Source organism: Taudactylus pleione, unplaced genomic scaffold (assembly GCF_031769625.1).
Source record: "Taudactylus pleione unplaced genomic scaffold, aTauple2 ptg000080l, whole genome shotgun sequence".
In the NCBI taxonomy this organism is placed as follows: domain Eukaryota; kingdom Metazoa; phylum Chordata; class Amphibia; order Anura; family Myobatrachidae; genus Taudactylus; species Taudactylus pleione.
This window is the reverse complement of record NW_028284482.1, coordinates 164,410-189,897: the sequence shown is the minus strand read 5'-3', so window position 1 is coordinate 189,897 and position 25,488 is coordinate 164,410. Positions and strand designations below refer to the sequence as shown.

The window sequence follows — 25,488 nt, the reverse complement described above, 5'->3', positions numbered from 1 at the left end:
CACAAAGGGTGGAGAGAGGTGAGTCGCTGGTTGAAGGTGAGTTTTGCAGGTATACTGATACACATGATTGTATGGAATATTTGAATCAGCCCTTTACTGCAAGAACTGACATACGTGATACACCATTAGAAAATGTAGATGTGACATTTTACATGGATGGGGTTGTCAGAGACAAACTCACAAAGGAGAATTATGCACAGGTTATGCTGTTGTAGTTGATGAGGATGTTGCAGAAGCCGAACCACTTGGTCCACCTCACTCAGCACAGGTGGCTGAACTGGTGGCATTAAAGAGAGCATGTGAACTGGCAGAAGATAAGTCAGCTAATATCTACACTGACTCTAGGTATGCCTTCAGGGTAGTATACGATTTTGGGGCTCTTTGGCATCTTCGAAATTTTATGACAGCAGCAGGCACACCAGTTGCACACTCACATCACATAAAAGGACTCTTGACACCAATCCAACTACCAAAGGCACTAGCTGTCATCAAATGTACAGCCCATACATGCGAAGAAGATCCGGTGTCACTGGGAAATAACAGAGCAGACGAAGCTGCCAAATGGGCAGCAGGGTTAAAAGTAAACATGCAAATTGATAAAATGATGGTTTTTCAAATGACTGACACCCAGAAATTAATTGAGATGCTAAATTTGTGTTCCCTACAGGAAAAGGCAGTCTGGAGGTCAAAGGGATGTGGTCAGGAGTCCTCTGTACTCTGGAGAGATGGTCAAGGTAGGCCGGTTGCTCCCAAGGCATATTACCCAACCCTGGCTGTGGCAGCGCATGGTTTGACTCACCTAGGAAAAGGAGGTATGTGCAAGTTAGTCAGAGCATGCTGGTGTGCACCTGGATTTTCTTCTCAAGCTGAAAAGAGGGTTATGTCCTGTTTGACTTGCTTGAGGAAAAATGTTGGGAAGACAATCCCTACCGAACCATCCCATATCCCTCCAAAAGACGGACCTTTCCAAGTAATACAAATTGATTTAATTCAATTACCACCCTGCAGGAATCTCAAGTATGTATCAGTTTGTACCGATGTGTTTTCTAATTGGGTAGAGGCATATCCAGCTGCCACTAATACTGCTGTTTTTACTGCTAAAAAGATTGTTCAGGAATTTGTATGCAGATACGGTATCCCTAGAATCATAGAAAGTGATAGGGGTACTCATTTCATTGGAGATGTTTTCCAGAGCATGTGTAAGTTAATGGGTATTAATAGTAGACTTAACATCCCCTATCGACCGCAAGCCAGCGCGAAGGTGGAGATAGTGAACGGTACTATTAAGAACAAACTAAGTAAGGTCATGGCTGAAACTGGATTAGGATGGCCAGAAGCCTTACCGCTAGTTCTCCATAGCATCAGGACCACTCCTAGACCTCCTCTTAATCTGTCCCCCTTTGAGATACTGTTTGGGAGACAACCTCATTTGATTATATGTCCACAGGATGATCTGAAGAGCAATAATGAGGTTACGGTGAAATACCTTATAACAATGAGTAAACAGTTGAAACAGCAGCAATAGAAATTTCAATTATCACCTGACATGCCTGAAACAAACTGTCATGATGTTGAACCTGGAGAATATGTTATGATCTGAAATTTCTTATGTTCAGGTTGTTTGACAGATCGGTGGGAAGGACCGTATCAAGTGTTACTGACAAGTACGACATCGTTGAAAGTAGCAGAGAGAGATACCCGGTTCCATTCCACTCACTGCAGAAATGTCAACCAGCCGGAGGAGATACAAGGCGGAGTCGAGACAGAGAACGTGGACCTGTCGATTGCGAGCCTGTTCCGGGAGATTTAGAGATTGCAGTGGAACACCTGAGCTAGGGAAATTTGCAGACCACTATTCCAGCAATGGAGTGGCGGGCTGGAGTTGTGTTTGTGTTTCCTTCCAGGGTTCTCATCATACTCATTTGTTTCGGGATTTTCTGTTTCTGTGACAGATGATGGAGAGGGAGGTTGTTGGTGATATCGATGGAGTGGGGTCAGGAGAAGGAGCGATAAAACAATCAGGGCGGTATATGGCAAAACTCAGTGCAGTAATTGTTGAGAGATCTGTCATCCTAGAAACTCGGAGCCAGTGTGAAGGTCTATTGTCTGAGGAATACTGTATATGTGCGACCTGTGGATCCCTAATTGATGAAAAGTGCATCCAACGGTGCCAGTCCAAGAGTAATCTGTATTTAGGCGAGCATCCTTTAGAGGATTACCATTCCTTAGTGGGTAAGGTCTTAAACCAGACTGAATGTTGGGTTTGCACTCATGTGCCTCAGGGACAACATAATGTAGGTTTAGTACCACTCCCGTTAAATGTGGTGCAGCGAAGAGCCCCGGGCTTCAGCATAAAAGCCTTGGGTGCTCAGGAGAGGGGGGGACCCTTTATTGGGTGGGACCCCAACTCCTTTGAGATCCCCAGCTTGTGCTGATTAGCTTGGGGTGTTAATGCTTTGGCTTTTAGCCAGGTGAAAGGGTTCCCTGGCTGTGCAATTACAACCTGGCTAGAAAAAAAGGCTGGTGCTGGTTTTAAAATTAGGGGGAACCCCACACTTTTTTTCCCTCTATTTTTAAAACCAGGACTGTCTCAGGGAACCATTTAAACACTTTAATACAACACAAGCAGCCTGCACATATTTCACTGATATGTGCAGGCTGCTTGTTCGGGAAAGAAAAATAGGCAGGAAACTCTGGGATTAGACATATGTAGGAGTGATCAAATACACCATTGGAAAACATGGGAGCTTGGTAAATACCTGATTTTTTTTTTTTTAAACTCATGATTTTGATCGTTCCTACCCGTGGTTAAAAATGGATCAACACTTATCTAACACGATTCTTAGTAAATTTACCCCAGTGGCTCTATGAAGTCTGTGCTGTACATGTGAGGGGTGGCTGACCAAGTTAACTCCTGCTGTGCCTTTACCAAGGTCACTTTGAAATGGGATACCCCTGTAAGTACAGGTGACCAGACCCGAGGATCCAAGCGATAGCCTAGTGGGGTACCACAGTGGGGGTGGGTGGATGTTAACCCGCCAAATGCACGCCAAAAATAGATATATAACAACCCTAGGGCAATAGTGATGATTACTCACAGTGTTGTATTGCTGCAGGTGATGAACGGTGCACAAACTGTGCTCTCATCCTTCTAAAACTTGGGAGTGGGAAGCTTTGTAGCCCTAACACAAGTACTGTGATGCTGCAGGCCGTTCCCCAAATATCCATACTGCACAAGTACGGTGATGCTGCGGGCGATACCCCAGTGTATCCATGCAAGTACTGTGATGCTGCAGGCCGTACTTCAGTGTGTATCCCTAACACACACAAGTACTGTGACGCTGCAGGCTGTACCCCAGTCTGTATCCATAACACAAGTACCGTGACACCTCAGGCCGTACCCTTAGTGTGTATCCATAACACAAGTACTGTGATGCCGCAGGCTGTACCCTTAGTGTGTATCCATAACACAAGTACTGTGATGCCGCAGGCTGTACCCTTAGTGTGTATCCATAACACAAGCACTGTGATGCCTCAGGTCATACCCCAGTGTGTATTCATAACACAAGTACTGTGATGCCACAGGCCATAATCTTAGTGTGTTTTAGTAGTTTATTAAACTGCCATACTGTCTGCCACTGCAGTGCCACTCTGTTTCCTAGATGTGCCATGTTGGAAGCTGAACTGCCACATGTTTGTGACACCCACTGCTATCGCTTAGCTTAGTCAACCAGCTAGCTCAGTCCAACCTTTTGGCCTAAACTGGATGAAATCAATATTGTGAGTTGTGAGTAGGTCAAAACTGACTGGAAATTAATGCTACAGAGGTTAATAATACTGTAGGAATAAAAACAGGCCCAAATGTTATGATTTCAGCTGTTTTTATTAAGGATGTGCGCTGACCCCCTTGTTTTGGTTTTGGATCTGTATCTTCTTTGTGTTTTGGATCTGGATTTGGTTTTGACAGAACCACCCTTGCGTGTTTTGGTTTTGGATCTGGATTTTTTCTAAAAAAATCATAAAAACAGCTAAAATCACATAATTTGGGACTATTTTTGTTCCTACAGTATTATTAGCCTCAATAACATATTTGTTTAAAGTCATTTCCAATCAATTTTGACTACCTTTCAGCTCACAATATTGATTTGATCCAATTTAGGCCAAAAGGTTGCAGCTGGCTGACTAAGCTAAGCAACAGCAGAGGGTGGCACTAATAATAACCTTCCAACATGGCACAGAGTGGCACTGCAGTGGTAGACAGGATGGCAGTTTAATAAACGATACGATCCCATAGGAAGTTTAAAAACCAAGAATATGTTCATTAATCAAGAACTAGGTCAGAGGCCCGAGGGAGATAGAATATGTTCATGGACTGAAGACAGGGAAAGGACGGAAGGATTGATTAGTTTTTAATTTATTTGTTTTAATGTTTTGATTCCTAAGAAAATTTAGGTCGGAAGATCAATGTAGGATCAAGTTCTTCAGTTCCTGAAAGACATCTTAGATCAGGAGGAGGTTTTCTATACATCTAATAAAAATGCGGTGGACTTGCTTGTAGAGGTGCTGCTAAATAGTACACACTATAAACAGACATTTACTTTATGCTCAGGGAGGTTTTTAGGTATAATGGAAGAAAGACTTGCTGTTTACATCAGAGGAAAGGAGCCTGTAGCTCTCCGGCTGAACTACAACTCCCAGCATCCAGGCTGTGTGCCAGTCCTACTGGAAGTTGTTTGTCGTGCCTCAGGTTACCTCAGCCTGCTTTACGCACTGTATGTAATATGTAAATATGTATGTAATGTGACCAACATAAACAAAACAACTAATTATTGTATCTAACTCATTTGCACTTTATTGCACACATCCTGGCAGGAAGGTGCTCTCCGCTGTTGCTCATATTTCTGGTCTCTCTCATGACACCCACCATCTACATTATCCAGTTATTCTTCTTAGAGTCACCTACATACAAAGGAGGCAGGCGTTTATTGAGCAGAACCGTTATTTCTAACAGCCTATCAATTTACCAGTCCTGGTGCAACCAATTGGGGTTGAGAGCAATTAAAAAAATCGGTAATTTTGAAAATCTACCACGTTTTGCCCACCCAATCAACTTGGTGGTTCTAAATTTTTTTTAAAAATGAAAGGGACATAGAGGGGATGCTGTCTGTCAGGGGCGTATCTACCCATTGGTCAGGATGGCACTCGCCAGGGGCGCCGGCCAAAGGGGGGGCGCTGTCCAGCAGTGCCACCAGTAGCCAATGGGTGGACTACCCCGCTAGTCCCCTGGGCCCCACAAGTGTAGGGCAGACCACAGTGAGAGTGGTCTGCCCTACACAGTTTACAAACAAGCTTTAATGTCTGTTTGTTATAGCAGCCAGCCAATGGGAGTCAGAAAAGCTCTCATTGGCTGCTGCGTCCACGGAGGGAGCTGCCTGGAGCTCACTCATGAGCTCCATCTTCCGGCTCCCCCCGCAGCGAGTGATGGGAGAGACGTCATGATGTCTCTCCCATCCCAAAGTGCAGAGCGAGAGCGGGCCCGGAGGAGTGGACAGTGGCGGTCATCGGCAGGAGCGGGGATCAGGTAAGTTGCTTCTTTTTTTTTCCTGGCACAGCACTGTGGGGGAGTGTGGCTACTAGGGGGCACTGTATAGGGGTGGCCACTACTGGGGGCATGTTATGGTGGGGATGGACACTACTGGGGCACTGTATTGTGGGGGCCGCTACTGGGGGCACGTTATAGGGGGGCTGGCCACTACTGGGGGCACTGTATAGGGGGGACTACTACTGGGGGCACTGCATAGGTGGACTAGTACTGGGGGCACTGTATAGGGGGACTACTGCTGGGGGCACTGTATAGGGGGACAACTACTAGGGGCACTGTATAGGAGGACTACTGGGGGCACTGTATAGGGGGACTACTACTGGGGACACTGTATAGGGGGACTACTACTGGGGGCACAGTATAGGGGGACTACTGGGGGCACTGTATAGGAGGACTACTGGGGCACTGTATAGGGGGGACTACTACTGGGGGCACTGCATAGGGGGGACTACTACTTTGGGCACTGCATAGGGGGGACTATTACTGGGGGGAACTTCCTGAAATTATGGGAGGAGGGGGGCACCAGTCCATTACCTTGCCAAGGGCACTCGGATCCCTAGATACACCCCTGCTGTCTGTGGCCATAAAATTTCTGGATATTTCTGGCATTCAACAACTGTATGTAGAAAATTTCAGCAGCTGTGGCAGTTCAACTTCCAACATTGCACATCAGGGAAACAAATGTTTTTAATTAATCAAGACTGAGGCCGTGATGTCCTAAAGGAAAATTGCAGTAAAAACCCTGTTCATATGTACTGAGCCCCGGCCGCCTAATTTTAGATGTGGGGAGTAACGCCAGGTTTTTCTGGCGTTACCCTATAGAAGCCTATGGGCTTCTTACTGCATCCTGCTCCCGATGCTTCGCCGCTGTGGAATTTCTCAGTAGGACTGCTTGGTAAGCTGAATATGCAAATTAGAATATGTATCCTTTTCTGAACGGAAGGTGCGGCTCTTCTCCCTCTCCTTGTATCATTTATGACTGTTTTTTGTACAAAAGCATGCCATCTAGTGAACGGATATTGTATTTTCCCATGAGCTTGTAAAATAATGGAGAATTATTATTACAAAAATATACAGTTCTTCAGTGTTTGTAGACATTTCTATATCTAATGATACACTCCCAACTTTAGATGATGGTAGTATCTCCTAATTGACAGCCTCTATAAAGTTTTTAATATCATTGCGTTGTTTGTATCATTTATGTCTGTTCTTTGTACAACCACACACAATATAATGATATCCACTGAGAAATTCCACACTGAATAAATATTTGTTTTTTTATTAAAACAATTTGGCTGATTTACAGGGAGAAATACAAATACTAATTTCTCAGGGACTAGCATCTATCTGGGAATATTTGTGATTGTCAGTCTATATATTTTCATATTCTCCATTATTTTACAAGCTCATGTGAAAATGTGATATCCGTTCACTATATGGTGCAAAATTGTACAAAGAACAATAAATATAAATGATGCCAGCGATGCAATGCTATTATATGATATGCTATGTTGATCATTGTGCAGCTCCTTCCAGTTAGGAAAGGACGCATATAGTAATTTGCATATTCAATTTACCCAGCAGTCCCACTGAGAAATTCCACCCTGAATAAATATTTGGTTTTGGATTAAAACAATGTGGTTGGTTTATTTACAGGGAGAAATGCAAATACTAATTTCTCAGGGACTCGCATCTATCTGGGAATATTTGTGACTGTCTGTCTTTATATATTCATATTCTCAATTATTTTACAAGCTCATGTGATATCTGTACACTATATGGCGCAAAATTGTACAAAGAACTGACATAAATGATACCAGTGATGCGATGCTGCTCATGATCATGATCATATACTGCGGCTCATTCCAATCAGGAAAGGATGCATACTGAAATTTGCATATTCATTTTACCCAGCAGTCCCACTGAGAAATCCACCCTGAATAAATATTTGGTTTTGGATTAAAACAATGTGGTTGATTTACAGGGACTAGCATCTATCTGGGAATATTTGTGATTGTCTATATATTTTTATATTCTCCATTATTATACAAGCTCATGAAAAAATATGATATCCGTTCACTATATGATGCATGGTTGTACAAAGAACAGACAAATGGTTACTAACAATGCAGTGATATTAAAAACTTTATAGAGGCTGTCAATTACTAGATACGTCCATCATCTAAAGCTGTACATCTGTATCTTCAGATGTACAGTAGAAATTTCTACAAACACTGAAGATATTGATTGTGTATTTTTTGTAATACTTCGCTACATATATTGGTTCACTAGCTGACCCATATGAACCTTATCTAACCAGATATAAATATAACCTAGATAATTTATTAACTTTCGGCTGATATTTTGTCTTACATTTTATGTGGCCCCAGTCTTACAAATATAGTGTTATGAACCTGAACTAAGGGGTCTATTCAGCAATTACTTTTGTACATAAAAAATACGGAAACGATGATTTCCGCATTTTTTTATGTAAATCTCCAATTCAGCAATGAGATAATGGAAAAGATAACACAATTATCTTCTCCATTAATTACCATATGTAGAGATCAGCCATTGATCTCTATGGTGCTTTAACGCTTTTTGCTATTCAGCAAAGCGTTAAATCACTCAAAAAATATTTACTTTATATAATGCCATTTCAGAATGGAGTTATATGAGGAAAATACTTAAATATCAAAAAAACTGCAGGGACAGAGGGAAATTTTCCCATAAGTCCCTGCAGCATCTTGTAAGCCTGCCCAGTCTCTGTGCCTGCTTTCCGGTGACCGCCGACAGGTAAGCTCAACTAGAGCATGTTAACCCTGCCTAAATTGATTGACATGTGTATACAGGCTTTATACTAGCCTGTATACATTTATATTTATGTGCGATTATATAATTGTTAAATATAAAAGCACATCAATATACATGTATACAATAACTTTGGACAGGCTGGAGATGTACTTACCCTGTCGGCAGTCACCGCAAGCAGGGACTGAGACTTCCTGAGGACATGACTGAGCAGAGACAGAAGGTATTATTTTCGGAATCCTGAAAATAATACCTTCTGTGACATTACAGGTACAGAGTGTTACCACAACCACTGTCCCAGCACAAAATATTGCTGAATAGCAGCCATAAATTATCATAATTGATAAATACTAGTGATGATGTTGCCTGATAATATTCTGGGCAACATCATCACTCTTGCTGAGTAGACCCCTAATAGAGGTTCTGGATGTGGAATGACACCATGAACTGTCCAGAAATTTTGCAGGCCACAGAGAGCACGGCTCTGTCATTTTTAAAAAAAAATTGCACCACCAAGTTGATTGTGTGAGCAAAATATGGGACATGTTGCAATTCACCCAGCTATAATGCTCTCACAATATTTGTGGCATTGTCAGAAATCACAAATCCCAAAAGTCCAAGCGGGGCAAGCCATTTTGCAATGAGTTTTTCTAAGAGGTGGTCAGCGGTATGCCACTTAGTGAAACTGCTGATATACAGAGTTGTCTGCCTCTGAATGAGCTGCTGTTTGTTAGATGCTGCTGTTAGTGCCGCTGAGGGCAATACACTCACCCAGTAGGCTGTTAAAGTCATGTAATCTTGTGTTTGCCCTGTTCCACTTGTCCACATATCTGTGGTTAAGTGGACAGTGGGTACAACAGCAGTTTGTAGGAAACTAATAAAGTTTTTTTTGACGTCCTTGTACAGGCTGGGAATTGCTTTTCTAGTGAAGTGGAATCTAGATGGGATTTGGAGGCAGGGACACAGGACCTCAATTAACTGTCTAAAACCCACTGCACTTATGGTGGATATTGGACGCACATCTAATACCAGCATAGGTGTTATGCTGTCATACTTGTTCCCTCTTTCAAAGCATTGTTTAACAGTAAATAGTTTTTTAAAACTACTAGTAGTAGTCTTCCTGGTCCCCTTCTGGGATGAAGATCCACTCCCAGCAGCAGCAGGTGCAGTGCTCAAGGTTTCTTCTTAGGAATCCTGGATAAGGGAGGACTGAGTTAGCCTTATCAATTTGGATGCAGGACAACTTCCGATCATGATTGATGATATTGTTGATGAAGGTGTTGGTGGTAAAGATGGCAGGTGTTTGGATATAGCAGAGAGAGGGGAGCTAGCTGACACTGGACTGCTTGTTGTTACTTTTTTAGTCAAAGTTTCTGAATTTTTCAAAAAACTTAAATAGATGCACTGAAGATGACATAACAATATACAAATTCCACAGAGGGAAAAGAAAAGAATGTCCTATAGTGGCGCACATTGAATCAATTGTTGTAACTAAAATATAACCTTTATTGGATTGATTAAAACCTTAGTGAAATATAAATAAAATCAAAGAGTACAAGAAATGTGAAAAAAAGTCAGAAAATTGTGAATAAAATTGAGCTGACACTCTGGGCTACTGCTATCCTATGAATAGTAATTATAAATCATATTGTGAGTCTTCATGCCTCTATTATTAGTTGTATGTATGTTGTAAATTGCTATACATCACTGAGGGAGTACATATGAATAAAAAGAATATATATCTCACAGCTGATATATTGTTGTTAAACATACATTCACCTTAACATGTATATGAAATTATTTAATAAATGTAGTGATGTCAGGGGGATAGGACTGTTCTAAATAATAGAGGATCCAAATATCAGTCTATTAGAATTGTCTCCCTCCTATACACCTCGTACTGTATCGATATTTGTGAAAGGGATAGTATGTTCCCTTCCTCTTGCAACATTTGTTGCTAATCACAAACAGTACGAGTTCACATCAAGGATGAGTATTCCTGTTCCTCCTACTAGATCCTGATAAAAGGGGTTTATACAGCATTTATCTCATCGTATTATGACCCCTTAATGTTTCTTGTTTGTGAAAGTAGCAGAGGAACGTTTAGCCCGCGTCCTGTCTATAGACCTGTGCACCGGCCTCAGACAAGGAAATGTGACTTAATTAATCAGCTGGACTCCCTATCAGTGTTAAATCAATATTTAGTGTAGTATATCATACGACAGCCTTTATAGTCGGCATATTTTGCAGGATTGGTAACTTAAACTTAAAGTAACTGCTGTCAGTAATTAAATGGTTTATATTATACCACGTTGAAGGATAGCATTTATAATTATCATATCAATCCCGCGGACAGCGGACTAGAATCATATAACTGAACGTGCTACAGCCACCTTGTTTGTCAGTTACATTCCCTATCAGTAGTTAGTCAGTATATATTAGAACACAACATGTGGTATCCTTTATCATCAGCATATTGTTGCCCTAAAGAACAGGACAGAATCAATGACCTTAAGCCTACAACGGTCGCTGTAATTAATTACGTGGTTATTACCACATTCTAAGGCAGCATTTCATAGCTCATTATCCCTGCAAACAGCGGACTGAAAACATATATTCCTGAGCGTGCTGTAGCTGCGTCTCAGGAGTAATCTGTGTTCTAAGGCAGCGTTTCATAGACAGCTCATTATCCCTGCAAACAGCAGACTGAAAACATATATTCCTGAGCGTGCTGTAGCTGCATCTCAGGAGTAATCTGTATTCAGGCTGAGTTTTACTGTCAGCATTATTCACATACAACAACATGCAATTTTAAACAATCATTAATAGGAGCAGTGCCTCTTAGTCAGCATCCAAACAGACTGATGTACGTTTCACTATTAAGTTTTGTCAAGGCTAACCTGAGCATCCTGTTCACCTGGGTTAAAAGGATTCATGAGATCCAATCAAATCATTCCTTTGAATCACGTGGTCCAATCCTTCAATAAGGATCAGTTCAGTATAAAGCGTGTATGAAATTAAATTAATAAAGAAATGGATATAATTATTCACATAATTCAATCAATATAAATATAAAATAACCTATATAAATTAGTAGTAAGAAATTATGTGTCTAAATAAAGACAATATTAACCAATTTAAATAATTGTTCCATAAACTAATCCTTAAATTCATATAAAAAAATTACCAATAAATTCAGTGTGTCGTTTGAAACATTAATTGAAATTAATAAAAGAGTAGTACATTAACATATTAATTGATAATTTAATACGTGAAAAAAGAAAGAAAGTGAATGGATAAAAGTGCAAAAATAAAACCTATTAAAATGAGTGATTAATATAAAATGACAGAAATATGTGATATGAGTGTGAGAATGTGAAATATATGTAATTATGTGAATGTAAGTGAAATGTGTACTAAATAATTAGTTACATGTTATTCCTGATGGACAAATATCCATGCAAACATTAAAATATATTGATCAATAAATATATATAGTGACATAATAGACTAAATGTTATAATCTAAAGGAAAAATTATATTAACAAAATATACTAAATATCATGTGTTGTGTACAGACAAATATTATTGAAAAAAACTAATAAAGTGAATGAAGTGAAAATTAAAAACCAATGTTAATGCAATAACATCACTAATCAACATGTGTGAATATTGTGATAATGCTATTCACATGTTGTGGACGCTGCAAAGCATGCAAATTTATGCCACCAAGGGAAATTTTTTTTTTATAAATTTGGTAAAAAATGGACCATTAATGATTACATTTGTTGTACTACCATGGGTGTTATACACCAACTTGAGTGCCCTTGTGGCAAGAGATATGTTGGAAAAACAATCAGACCACTGAAAGTACGTATATTAGAACATGTGAATAGCATTATCAATGCCAAGAAAGACTTGGCTAGATTCAAAACCTTGACATCAGTGGCTAGTCATTTTTTACGTTTTCATGATGGCTGTCCATCAGGATTAACAGCCTTTGGGATGCAGCATATAACAATGGGCATAAGAGGGGGTGATTTGGATGGACTTTTGTTGAAAGCAGAGACTAAGATCTTTCTTATGGATTGTATATCCCCATGGGGATTAAATGAGAACAACAGTTACTTACCTTTTTTATGCATTAGATATATGAATATTATCCAGTCCATATACATTCAAATAACCCGTATGGTATTTATCATGTGATGTTTGTCTCATTGATTCCATATACTTAGAACTTTGTAGACTATATTTTCCTATATTCATGTGATTATGTATTATATATTCAATTGAACATGTTCCGTCTAAATAAGATATTTTCTCTAACCTAATGTTCCTAATTTATTCTCTAATTTTATTTTTTTATATATTTTTTAGAGATATATGATTTTGTATGGTTAATTATTTACAATTATTAGTATTTTTATATATATTTAATTTTTGTCGATTGTATTTCACGAGTCAAATGGTTTGTTTATATGCATTATACAGTACACATTCACTTACATCATACACAATATTCACACATGTTGATTAGTGATGTTACTGCATTAACATTGGTTTTTCATTTTCACTTCATTCATTTTATTAGTTTTTTCAATAATATTTGTCTGTACACAACACATGATATTTAGTATAATTTGTTAATAAATTTTTTCCTTTAGATTACAACATTTAGTCTATTATGTCACTATATATATTTATTAATCAATATATTTTAATGTTTGCATGGATATTTGTCCATCAGGAATAACATGTAACTAATTATTTAGTACACATTTCACTTACATTCACGTAATTACATATATTTCACATTCTCACACTCATATCACATATTTCTGTCATTTTATATTAATCACTCATTTTAATAGATTTTATTTTTGCACTTTTATTCATTCACTTTCTTTTTTCACATATTAAATTATCAATTAATATGTTAATGTACTACTCTTTTATTAATTTCAATTAATGTTTCAAACGACACACTGAATTTATTGGTAATTTTTTTATATGAATTTAAGGATTAGTTTATGGAACAATTATTTAAATTGGTTAATATTGTCTTTATTTAGACACATAATTTCATACTACTATTTATATAGGTTATTTTATATTTATATTGATTGAATTATGTGAATAATTATATCCATTTCTTTATTAATTTCATACACACTTTATACTGAACTGATCCTTATTGGAGGATTGGACCACGTGATTCAAAGGAATGATTTGATTGAATGTCATGAATCCTTTTAACCCAGGTGAACAGGATGCTCGGGTTAGCCTTGACAAAACTTAATAGTGAAACGTACGTTGGTCGGTTTGGATGCTGACTAAGAGGCACTGCTCCTATTAATGATTGTTTAAAATTGCATGTTGTTGTATGTGAATAACGCTGACAGTAAAACTCAGCCCGAATACAGATTACTCCTGAGATGTGGCTACAGCACGCTCAGGAATATATGTTTTCAGTCTGCTGTTTGCAGGGATAATGAGCTGTCTATGAAACGCTGCCTTAGAACACAGATTACTCCTGAGACGCGGCTACAGCACGCTCAGGAATATATGTTTTCAGTCCGCTGTTTGCAGGGATAATGAGCTGTTTATGAAATGCTGCCTTAGAATGTGGTAATAACCACGTAATTAATTACAGCGACCGTTGTAGGCTTAAGGTCATTGATTCTGTCCTGTTCTTTAGGGCAACAATATGCTGATGATAAAGGATGCCGCATGTTGTGTTATAATATATACTGATTAACTACTGATAGGGAATGTAACTGACCAACAAGGTGGCTGTAGCACGTTCAAAGTTATATGATTCTAGTCCGCTGTCCGCGGGATTGATATGATAATTATAAACGCTATCCTTCAACGTGGTATAATATAAACCATTTAATTACTGACAGCAGTTACTTTAAGTTTAAGTTACTAATCCTGCAAAATATGCCGACTATAAAGGCTGTCGTATGATATACTACACTAAATATTGATTTAACACTGATAGGGAGTCCAGCTGATTAATTAAGTCACATTTCCTTGTCTGAGGCCGGTGCACAGGTCTATAGACAGGACGCGGGCTAAACGTTCCTCTGCTACTTTCACAAACAAGAAACATTAAGGGGTCATAATACGATGAGATAAATGCTGTATAAACCCCTTTTATACTTCAGGGTCCATAGGGTATCCACAGGATACCTTGGGGTATAGGCAATGGCGGCGGACATCCAGGCACCACAGAGTTAAAAACTTCTCCATCCTCCCAGGATGCACTTGGGTCCCTCTTCTATACCCCGCTCCTGAGCCTCAGGCACCCAGTTTTCGTCGGTGCCTGGCCGAAGTCGGATGCACTGTACAGAATGGGGGTCTGCACGGCCCCTGAAGTTCTTCAATGCAGCTGTGGCTGCACATCTAACAAGCAGACAACATGGACAGTCTGTACTGACGTCCATGTCATCGCTCCTACACCCCGCTGGTACCAGAACGCCGGTACTGATCCGGGAATGCTGGTGGGTGACTGGGGTCACAGCTAGCGGTGGCCCCGGTTGCCTGGACTGTGGCCGGATTTACGGGGGTTCAGGTAAGCGGCAAGGTCCCGCGGTGGGTCCCAGTCGAATAGCACAGTCATTAGTCCCCAGGAAGGGGGCTCCCTGGGGACTGGCTGCAGTGTGGAACCAGGCTACTGATCCCTGCGCTTTCCACTAGCCCCTGGGACTGAGGACTGGACATAAACAGTAAATGTCCAGCGTCCCAGGGGTTAAATGCATGCCAGGGGAGCGCGCTTTCCCTGCTAAGCAGCCGGCGCCTCCCCCGCTGCACACGGCCTCTCCACAAGGTGGTTAGGCATCTGCATGCGCTCCGCCCCCGGACCAGCCCTCCCTCTCCTCCACGGTGGCCATTTTAATACATGTGGCAAACGCTGCTGGAAGCTGTTAACGTGGGCATCATGGTCTAGGTCCCCCTGCATACCTCTCCCGTGCAAGGTCAGTGTATGCAGCACTGTTTCCTACCAGGCTGAGGTCTGGTTAGTTGATGAAGCGCAGATACTGCAGGGTTTTCAATATTCTGCATTGTGACTTTGGGCTAGCGCTGCTGTCTGTTACTTTCACTTTCACATACTGTCAGCTATTTTCCCTATCCCTTTCTTCTCTGCTAACAAGCCCTTGCGGTGCAGTGTTGCAAGGGGGATTTATACCTCACTATACAACTTGTGAAGTGCGGTGGTCACATACAGCTCCGGGTCACACACTCAGTATGTCTGACAGTTAGCACGATTTCCCCATTCCGCCTAAGTGTACTGTATGCAAGGTACCATTGGCAGAGGGTGATGGTAACTCTGATGGATTATGTAAGGCGTACCTGCAGTTGACACGGCCGACTTCTGTCACTACACCTGTGCAGGAGCTACCATGGGCTTGTTTTGCTACGGTACTTACTATCCTGCTGGGCCAGTTAACGACAACCCCTGTGTGTCCCCAGATGGGGGTCTCACAGCAGTCTATGGTGTCATCCCCTATGCAGGGGTTTCCTAAACAGTTAATAGTACCTCAGAGTTTTCCGTTGTCACCCCCTCAGGTCTAATTCACTGCATGGGCTAATTCACTGTCTACCTCAGTACAACAGCTATCAGAGGTGTTACAGGGCAAATCGTCTGTGCGGGCGCAGAAGCATCAGCTGCAACCTCATCAAGATCAGGATGCTGTGACGACAGATGATGGCTCATACGTGCAGTGCGTACGGCCTTGGTTATTGAGGATGACGCTCCTCCTGTAGCTAAAGTCCCCTAGACGGTTTGCGGTGGCATACCCTTTTGCATATAATTATTTTGCAAAATGGGATAACCCGCCACAAGTGGATTCACACGTCTGGTAAAGAGTGCTATGTTGCCTATGCCCTCTATGTCCTCCTTAAAGGATCCAATGGATCGCAGGGTAGAAATATGTTTGAAAATGATTTATTCCCTTGCAGGAGGCGTGTCCAGATCGGCTTTGGCCGTGTGATGGTGGCAAGAGCTATGGAGCACTGGGCTGATACCTTGGAGGCATCCCTGGACCCAGACACGTCACCTGAACAGGTGGAGTTGGTGGGTAATTTAAGGGACTCAGCTATCTTCATTAATGAGGCAGCTTTAGATATGGGCCTCATGGCATCCAAGATCTCCTCGGCAGCAGTGGCGGCTCGTCGTATCCTGTGGCTGCGTTCTTGGAAGGCGGATGCTGATTCCAATAAAGGGTTTGGTGGGGTTACCCTTCAATGGAGAAGTGCTGTTTGGCCCTGATCTAGACAAAATTGTGGATACTTCGGCAGCAGCTAAGTCTGCGTGTCTGTTTTCCACTACTGTCCCATCAGGAGCGGGTTCTTCGTCCTTTCGGCCCTACAGAATGCAGAACAGACCCAGGGTACAGTCCTTTCCTAGGAGGACTGCCGCCAAGAAACCTGCAAAGCCCAGGAAGCAGGCCTGGAGTACCAGACATCCCACTCCCAAGTCCGATGACAAACCTTCGGCCTGATGGGATGGGCCTCTCTTTGGGGGACCTCAAAGTGGGAGGCCAACTTCTGAAATTCACCCAAAGCTGGTGTCTGACCACTTCAGACACATGGGTCAGAGAAGTGGTCTCTCAGGGGTACGCCCTCTCCTTCCGCAGGAGGCCTCCAAGCCGGTTTTTCACCATGGGCCTTCCGTCCAATCAGGACAAGGCCCGGCAACTCAAGAAGGTAATGCACTCGATGCTCCAGAATGGAGTTATAGTGCCAGTTCCTTTGTCTCAGAAGGGATTGGGGTATTACTCCAATCTTTTTCTGGTGCAGAAACCCAATGGGTCCTACCGGCCAATACTCAACCTCAAATCCCTCAACAAATTTCTGAGGGTTCCTCGGTTCAGGATGAAGACCCTGTGTTTCATTATTTTAGCAATGGATCCTGGGGATTTCATGGTGTCACTGCATATTCAGGATGCTTACCTGCATATCCCTATTGTCCCAGCACACCAGTGCTTCCTCAGATTTGCAGTGGTCAAGGACCACTTCCAGTTTCAGGCTCTGTCCTTCGGTCTGGCTACAGCACCTCGGGTGTTCACCAAAGTTATGGCCATCATGGCAGCCCACCTGCGGTTGCAGGGAGTCCGCCTATTACCTCATCTGGACGATCTCCTGTTACTGGCGGAGTCCTCAGAGAAACTTCAGCGCCATCTGCAACTAACAGTCTCTGTATTGCAGTCTCTCGGCTGGCTGATAAATTGGTCCTCCCTGGTACCATCACAGAGGATTCCCAACATCAGAGGATCTTGGTGACGGGAGAAAAGATCTCTGCGTTACAGGCAAAGGTCTGTCTTTGCCTGCAGAGTCGCCGGGTGTCTATTCACTTGGCAATGAGGTTACTGGGATCCATGGTATCCATGTTCGACATGGTGGAGTTTGCCCAGTTTCACTCAAGACCTCTGCAGAAGTTGATCCTTTCCAGATGGAATGGGTCGCCCCAAAAGATAAAGACACAGACTATGGTGCTTTCCCCGGAGGTGCGATTATCTCTGGCCTAGTGGCTACAGATGCCTCACCTGAACAAGGGGCGCCCCTTTTGGAATGCAGACTGGGCCCTTCTGATGATGGATGCCAGTCTCCGAGGCTGGGGAGCGATGATGGGTCCACACTTCTTTCAGGGAAGGTGGACATCGGTAGAAGCTGCTCTTCCAATAAACATATTGGAACTTTGGGCAGTATTCAAGGCTCTCCAGCAAGCAAGACAGGTCCTGCAGGGTAAACCTGTACAGGTACAGACGGACAACACCACCACGGTGGCATACATAAAGCGCCAAGGAGGGACTCGCAGTCAGGCAGCTCTGACAGAGGTGTCCCGCATTTTAGTATGGGCGGAAAAGCATCTCACCACAATATCAGCAATGTTCATACCAGGAGTTCTCAACTGGGAAGCAGACTTTCTTAGCCGTCAAGACGTGCATCCAGGAGAGTGGTCTCTTCACCAGGAGGTGTGTCAGCTTACTGGTGAACAAGTGGGGCCTTCCAGAGATAGATCTCATGACCTCACATCACAACAACAAACTGCCAATGTTCGGGTCAAGAACAAGAGACGCAAAGTGTTGTCCAGTGGACGCTCTGGCGGTCAAGTGGACCTTCCAGTATGCGTACCTCTTCCCTCCGTTCTCCCTTCTTCCTCGAGTGATACGCAAATTCAAGCAAGAAGGCGGCACGCTACTGCTGATTGCTCCAGCATGGCCCAGGTGGCACTGGTACACGGATCTTCAGAGTCTCTCAGTGGACACTCTGCTGTTGTTGCCTCAACGCAGGACCTGCTATCTCAGGGTCCTTGCCTTCATCAGGACCTGAGTCGGCTGTCTTTGACGGCGTGGCTATTGAGACTGCCCTCTTGAGGTCCAGAGGTTTCTCCAGTTCAGTGGTCAACACCATGCTGAGCGCTCGGAAGCCTTCATCTGCCAACATCTACCACAGAGTGTGGCGGGATTTCTTCCAGTGGTGTCGCACTAGAGGTTATGCTCCTCAGGTGTTCAGATTGTCCAGGATTCTGGCCTTCCTACAGGCGGGTTTAGACCAGGGTCTTCGCCTAGCTTCCCTGAAGGTACCGGTGTCTGCACTTTCAGTGTGGTTTCATCATAGGATTGCAATGCTTCCTGATGTCCGCACCTTTATGCAAAGGGTGCTTCTTATTCAGCCTCCCTTTGTTCCACCTGTGGCACCATGGGATCTGGCTGCGGTCTTGAAGACTCTTCAAGGACCGGCATTTGAACCACTGGGCTCAGTGGATTTGAAATGGCTAACCATTAAGACTGTTTTCCTTCTGGCTATTGCTTCGGCCAGAAGGGTTTCGGTATTGGGAGCTCTCTCATGTAGACCTCCATTTCTAATTTTTCATAGAAACAGGGGTGTGCTGCGCACTCGTCCTGGGCTTCTTCCAAAGGTGGTATCTAGTTTCCATATCAATGAGGAAATTATTGTACCATCATTTACTTAACCGGACCGTTCGGTTGGTGAGGCCACCTTGGATGTGGTGCAGGCCTTGAAAATCTATGTGGACCACACTTCTGTCTACTGGAAGTCAGACTCTTTGTTTGTCCTTTATGGCTTCCATAAAAGAGGTTGGTCTGCCACTAAAGAAACATTGTCAGGATGGATTCGACTGGCTATCTCTGAAGCATTTGCTCACGAGGGCCTTCCTGTTCCATCTTCTGTTAAGGCTCATTCCACTAGGTCTGTGGGTCCTTCGTGGGCAGCTCGATGTGGCGCCTCAGCTGTTCAGCTTTGCAAGGCGGCCACGTGGTCATCTGTCCATACTTTCGTACAGTATTATACTTTTGATACCTACGCCTCTCAGGATGCTTCCTTCGGGTGACGGATTCTCCTCTCAGCACAGGAGCATCCCCACCCTTGAAGGATACTGCTTTGGGACATCCCAAGGTATCCTGTGAATACCCTATGGACCCTGAAGTAGAAAATATGAGATATGGTAAGAACTTACCCTTGTTATCTCTATTTCTACGAAGTCCATAGGGTTCCACAGGATTCCCGCCCTGTTGCACTGCAGATGGGCTGTGATTCTGGTCACCGGTTTTTCCGTCTCCCTCTGGTGAGAATGTAATTCTTGTGTGTTCCAGACTTTCTTCTCTCTCTATTTATCCTCCTCCGGCCTATGGCTTGTGACGAAACTGAGTGCCTGAGGCTCGGGGGCGGGGTATAGGAGAGGGACCCCAGTGCATCCTGGGAGGATGGAGAAGTTTTTAACTCTGTGGTGCCTGGATGTCTGCCGCCATCGCCTATACCCCAAGGTATCCCGTGGAACGCTATGGACTTCGTAGAAATAGAGATAACAAGGGTAAGTTCTTACCATATCTCATATTTTATCAGGATCTAGTAGGAGGAACAGGAATACTCATTCTTGATGTGAACTCGTACTGTTTGTGATTAGCAACAAATGTTGCAAGAGGAAGGGAATATACTATCCCTTTCACAAATACCAATACAGTATGAGGTGTATAGGAGGGAGACAATTCTAATAGACTGATATTTGGATCCTCTATTATTTAGAACAGTTCTATCCCCCTGACATCACTACATTTATTAAATAATTTCATATACATGTTAAGGTGAATGTATGTTTAACAACAATATATCAGCTGTGAGATATATATTTTTATTCATATGTACTCCCTCAGTGATGTATAGCAATTTACAACATACATACAACTAATAATAGAAGCATGAAGACTCACAATATGATTTATAATTACTATTCATAGGATAGCAGTAGTCCAGAGTGTCAGCTCCATTTTATTCACAATTTTCTGACTTTTTTTTCACATTTCTTGTACTCTTTGATTTTATTTATATTTCACTAAGGTTTTAATCAATCCAATAAAGGTTATATTTTAGTTACAACAATTGATTCAATGTGCGCCACTATAGGACATTCTTTTCTTTTCCCTCTGGAATTTGTATATTAGATTTCTCTCTTTGTCCTAGGCAGCACCCCCAAATAATGTCTATTTGATAGGATTATTTCTAATGGGGTTTACCTACAATTCATCTTGCTAGTGCAGTGGTTTCCCTTCCCCTTCCCCCTGATTTACGTTAGATGACATAACAAGGAGGAGGTTCCTAGATGGTTAAGCTCCCTACCTCTACTTACTCTGGCTTTACAAAGGGTACAGATGGCTTGATAATTGTCTGGATATGGGTAGAAATAATTCCACACATACAGTAATAAGTGGATTTTTTTGTTTTATGCCCAGGCATGGCAATGGTCTTTTCCTTATCATTGGCAACAACTCTGGGCCTGATTCAGACCCGCTCGCGAGCTCTGAGTGCTCACAAGCGGGTCGATGGTGCCCTAGTGCATATGCACATGACGGAGGAAGCTCCGTCGTGCGCATGCGCGAGACCCGCATAGGGCGGCCAGCCGTCGCTATGGGTCTCACACCAAAGGGGGCATGCTGTCGATGGTGAGTGACAGCACGCCCCCTTTGGTGGGCGTGCCGGGGGCGTTGCTGCCCAGACAGAGGTGTTCCCATGGGAACGCCTACCGTCTGGGTCCGGCTCCACTGACATCACTAGTGATGTCAGTGGGAGTGCTTTTGGCTCTGACAGAGCCAAAAGCACTCCTGGGCTTGCAGCAGTGAGACCCTACTGCAGGGTCTCGTCGCAAGCCCGATGGTCGCGATGGTCTTGACCATAGCGACCATCTTTTTGGCCGCTCGCATAAGCTGTGGGTGATCACCCACAGCCATGCGAGTGGCCAGGAGGCCGCTCTTATTTTAGGTAGGGGGGCCCTGATTCAGAGCGAGCGCTCTTGTCAGAGTGTCCGGCTCTGAATCAGGCCCAGTGTTCACTGGTGCCTGATTTACACAAACAACATCCTCATCAACAGCATCCTTATCATAAGCATCCTTATTAACTTCAGCTACACAATTATCCTCCTCATCCTGGTGCACTTCCACAGCAGCATCCTTGATTTCTATGTCAGCATGTTGACTTGTGCTGCTCATCCCCACATTTGCAGAGGGTGCACAAATGGTGGAAGGAGGCTCCTTTTCGAGTACAGTATTGGACAGGTCAGGCTCACACATGGCCTTTCCAATACCACTTAGACTCTCCTCAGGGATTTGTGACATTCCCTCTCCTCAGGGATTTGTGACATTTATGAGCACAAAATTGACAATTTTCATTTTAAAAACTTCTACAGGGAGAAGGGCCTTCATTATCATAAGAGGTAGAACCACTAGTCATAAAGCCCAAGGCCTTAGCCTTTCTTTTCCACTTTGTGTGGTGAAAGGCATATTGCCAATTTTATGTCTTTCTGCAGCTAACTTTCTCTTTGATTTTTTTTTCTTTACCACATTTGTACAAATATTTTCTTAGAACCAGTTTATTTTCAGAAAATGGTCCTTAATGTTTAGCACAGTTATTTATATGTAGTAAACCCGACCATACATGGCAGAATAAGACAAAATGGTGTATGTATTTCATTTGGTTCACAGTTGAAAGCCAATCTATTAATTTTAGCCACATCTCAAAAAGATAGGTTAGGGCATATTAAATATGCTTATCTACGCAACTTTAAAATAAAGAATGAATTGCTTTCGGAAATATTTTATTTCATAGAGTTCAGTATTCTGGAGTTGAATGATGAATCTAACAGACATTATATATATACACAGGGGTGCCGAGAGGGGGGGGGGGCTGGTAATAATTACCCGGGTCCGGGCTTGCTGTAGGGGCCTGGCGGGGGCCTGGGTCCGGCACTGCTCTCCCCCCTCTTACATCACAGCTGCACTGGGAGACTGCTCACGGCTGCTAAGAAGCAGCCACAGCAGTCTCCTATGCCTCAGCTTGATCGCTCCCCCCACTTTTTATGTGCCGGGCTGAGGGGGCTCACTGCGTAACCCTCGTCAGTGCACAGCGCCGTAATTTTTTTTACCTAATGGGGCGTGGTCACGCCTCCTGCGATTAGGCCACTGGGTACAGTGAAATGGAGATCTAATAAATATTTTGCCGTATTTTCTTATCATTTAACCACATGTATAACAGATGAGCATTATATATCATCTGTTAATTGTGGTTAGTATATATAGTGCCGCATTATTTTATTGATGAATATTAAAAGTTATATCTTAATATATATATAATTATTCATAAGAGTGCCCCAGCGACTAGCCCTACTTTTCCTCTTTGCTTTTGTAGATAGTAGAATATGTCTGGTACATTTCTTGGTTCATAATAAAATTATTAGAGGAAGCAACAACGCACAGATTGTATACATCTTCAAAACAGTCATAAAATGATATAATAATAATACACAGTAATAAATATTTAATTGTGTTGTAATTGTTTAGGTCAGGCCTGATGAAGCGGTCAAAGCACAGTTAGCAGATTTTTTAGTTTTACTGTTTATTATGGTTTAATCTATACATTCTTGATTTTAAGATATGCACAACTGTACAATGTGTGCACTATTACTCCCTCTAATAAATGTATTGTGAAGCAACAAATTAACCTGATATACTACATGATATAAGCTCACTAATACCTACTTTAGGTTCATTATTAGTTTGGAGTATACTATATTATTTGCATTTTTTGCACATCCGTGTGATCCATATGTGATGAGGATCAGAAAGGAAAGAGGAATTACATATATTTCCTAAAGGTGATCTTCACATTAATAACAACAAAGTCCACATCAGCATTAATGGGACCACCAATTCTGATATCATTTTTTTATTGCCTGGAATAATTAATGGAAGTGTGGGTACAATAATTAACACCTTTTTAGAATATATATCTCTGTACAGTACACACAATATTTATTTTTTCTGGGTCTGGTGGCTCTGGATAAACCACTCTATTCTCCATGTATCTTCAAGAGCTGACTTGGGAAGCACTTGCTTTTCCTGGCTGCACCTACAGTGTAAGGGCTTATTTACCACTACCCCCACAATTAATTCAGATAAACCTATTTTTATACAGGATGCAGTAGAAGAAGTGTCTTTAATACAATAATTCTCATTGAAATATCTTTTCTTCACAGAAACTGCATCAGATGACTTTTACAACAGATTTCCAGTGGTGGACATCGCTGGAGCTTCGCCATGCTACCAGCCTGGTGTAGTGATTACCCAGGACAACTCTTTACCAGATAACTCCCCTCATATACTTCCTAAGTCAAATCACAAAGTTAAAGTCTCTAAGACCAACACGCACCCTCTTGCAGGGGCTGCATTTCAGGGATGGGACCCAAATCATCATGATGTTCGAAGACAAGTTTTTGCCAACAAAAGGCAGTTCAGCATTGAAAAGCTTCCTGAACTGTTCAGTCATCAGGGTCATTATAGCAAAACACCCCAACGCCACTTCTCTAGCAACAGCAAGACAGAGGTCACTGTCTGAAAACTGCTATGTTCTATATTCCGTCACTTAGATGACAAATATGTGGATGGAAATTCTATTATTTTAACATATGTTTTCTCAATTTTAGTTTTGTGAAAATGGTGACAAATTTAAACTGAAATATGAAAAGAAGGGAATTAAAACAGCAACAATCAAATAAAGTGCTGGTAAAAATAATTCCCATCCATCAAAGGCCAATGAGAAAGAACAGTGATGCAAAGAAATTAAGAACCTCTTCAAAGATTCTTTATACAAAGACTCAAAACAGGTCAAGTAATAAAACCCAATTGGTCTTTCTCAAAGTTGACCTAAACAGTTACGACATCTATGCCAAATATAGGTTTAGGTTAATATGATTCTGAATCGTATTACCTCTGAAACCTGTTTGGTTATTAGTAGCTTAATACAGTTAAGACTGTTTAATACTGTTGTTTATTAAACCTATTGTGGAATGATGGGTTGACCAGGGTTCTTAAATAAAACAAAGCATTTGCAATGATGATTCACAGCTGGAACAACTGTAATATTCCTAATGTAATAGCACATAATCATAAAGTTTTAAAGTGGAAACATCATTTTATATTGCACTGGTATATCAGATTCATTGTGCCTGATTTTTCTGTATTTATTAACCTTTTTATCTGGCAATCTTATCACCTTTGCTGTGGGCATATAAAAGAAAGCTAGGAAACAAACTTTACTTTTGAATATGGAAAGAACAGTCTCATTACTCTAGCTTAGTGGTGGGCCACTCCTGCTCTAGCTTCTAGCGAAAAGTTTGCACATATGACAGGTAATTAAATTGTTAAATAAAGAGTCCAGATTTAATTTGACCCCCCCTAATAATATAAACTAATTTAAATTGTAAGATCCCCCCTTAAAGCAGCGAGGTCTCATTTATAAAAGGTTGTGACTCATAAAAGTAATAAAACATATATATATATATATATATATATATATATAACACAGTCCCGGCACTCACTGAAATATCTGATAAATGGCGTTGGTGCCTTCCATGGACCACCAGGTCCCTTACAGCAGATAGGAAGAATGGCAGCACTCAAACGCCTGGTAATGATGATGAGAAAATTTAATCCATAATCCAACGTTTCGGGTTAACGCCCTTCGTCTGGGATACAAACATCACAAATATCAACAAATCC

At 42.0% G+C, this 25,488-nt stretch overlaps 1 protein-coding gene across 2 annotated transcripts in view; it reads left to right on the top strand.

The window, feature by feature from the left end:
• Nucleotides 1-24,863, top strand: part of LOC148532226 (protein shisa-9-like) — a 214,044-nt gene extending 189,181 nt beyond the window's left edge. For both annotated transcript variants that reach the window (XM_088468099.1, XM_088468100.1), the window contains one exon: nt 23,967-24,863. In XM_088468099.1, coding sequence (XP_088324225.1) covers nt 23,967-24,325 — 359 coding nt within the window. In that variant the 3' untranslated portion in view covers nt 24,326-24,863. The remainder of the gene's footprint in view (nt 1-23,966) is intronic.
• Nucleotides 24,864-25,488: the final 625 nt, after the last annotated feature.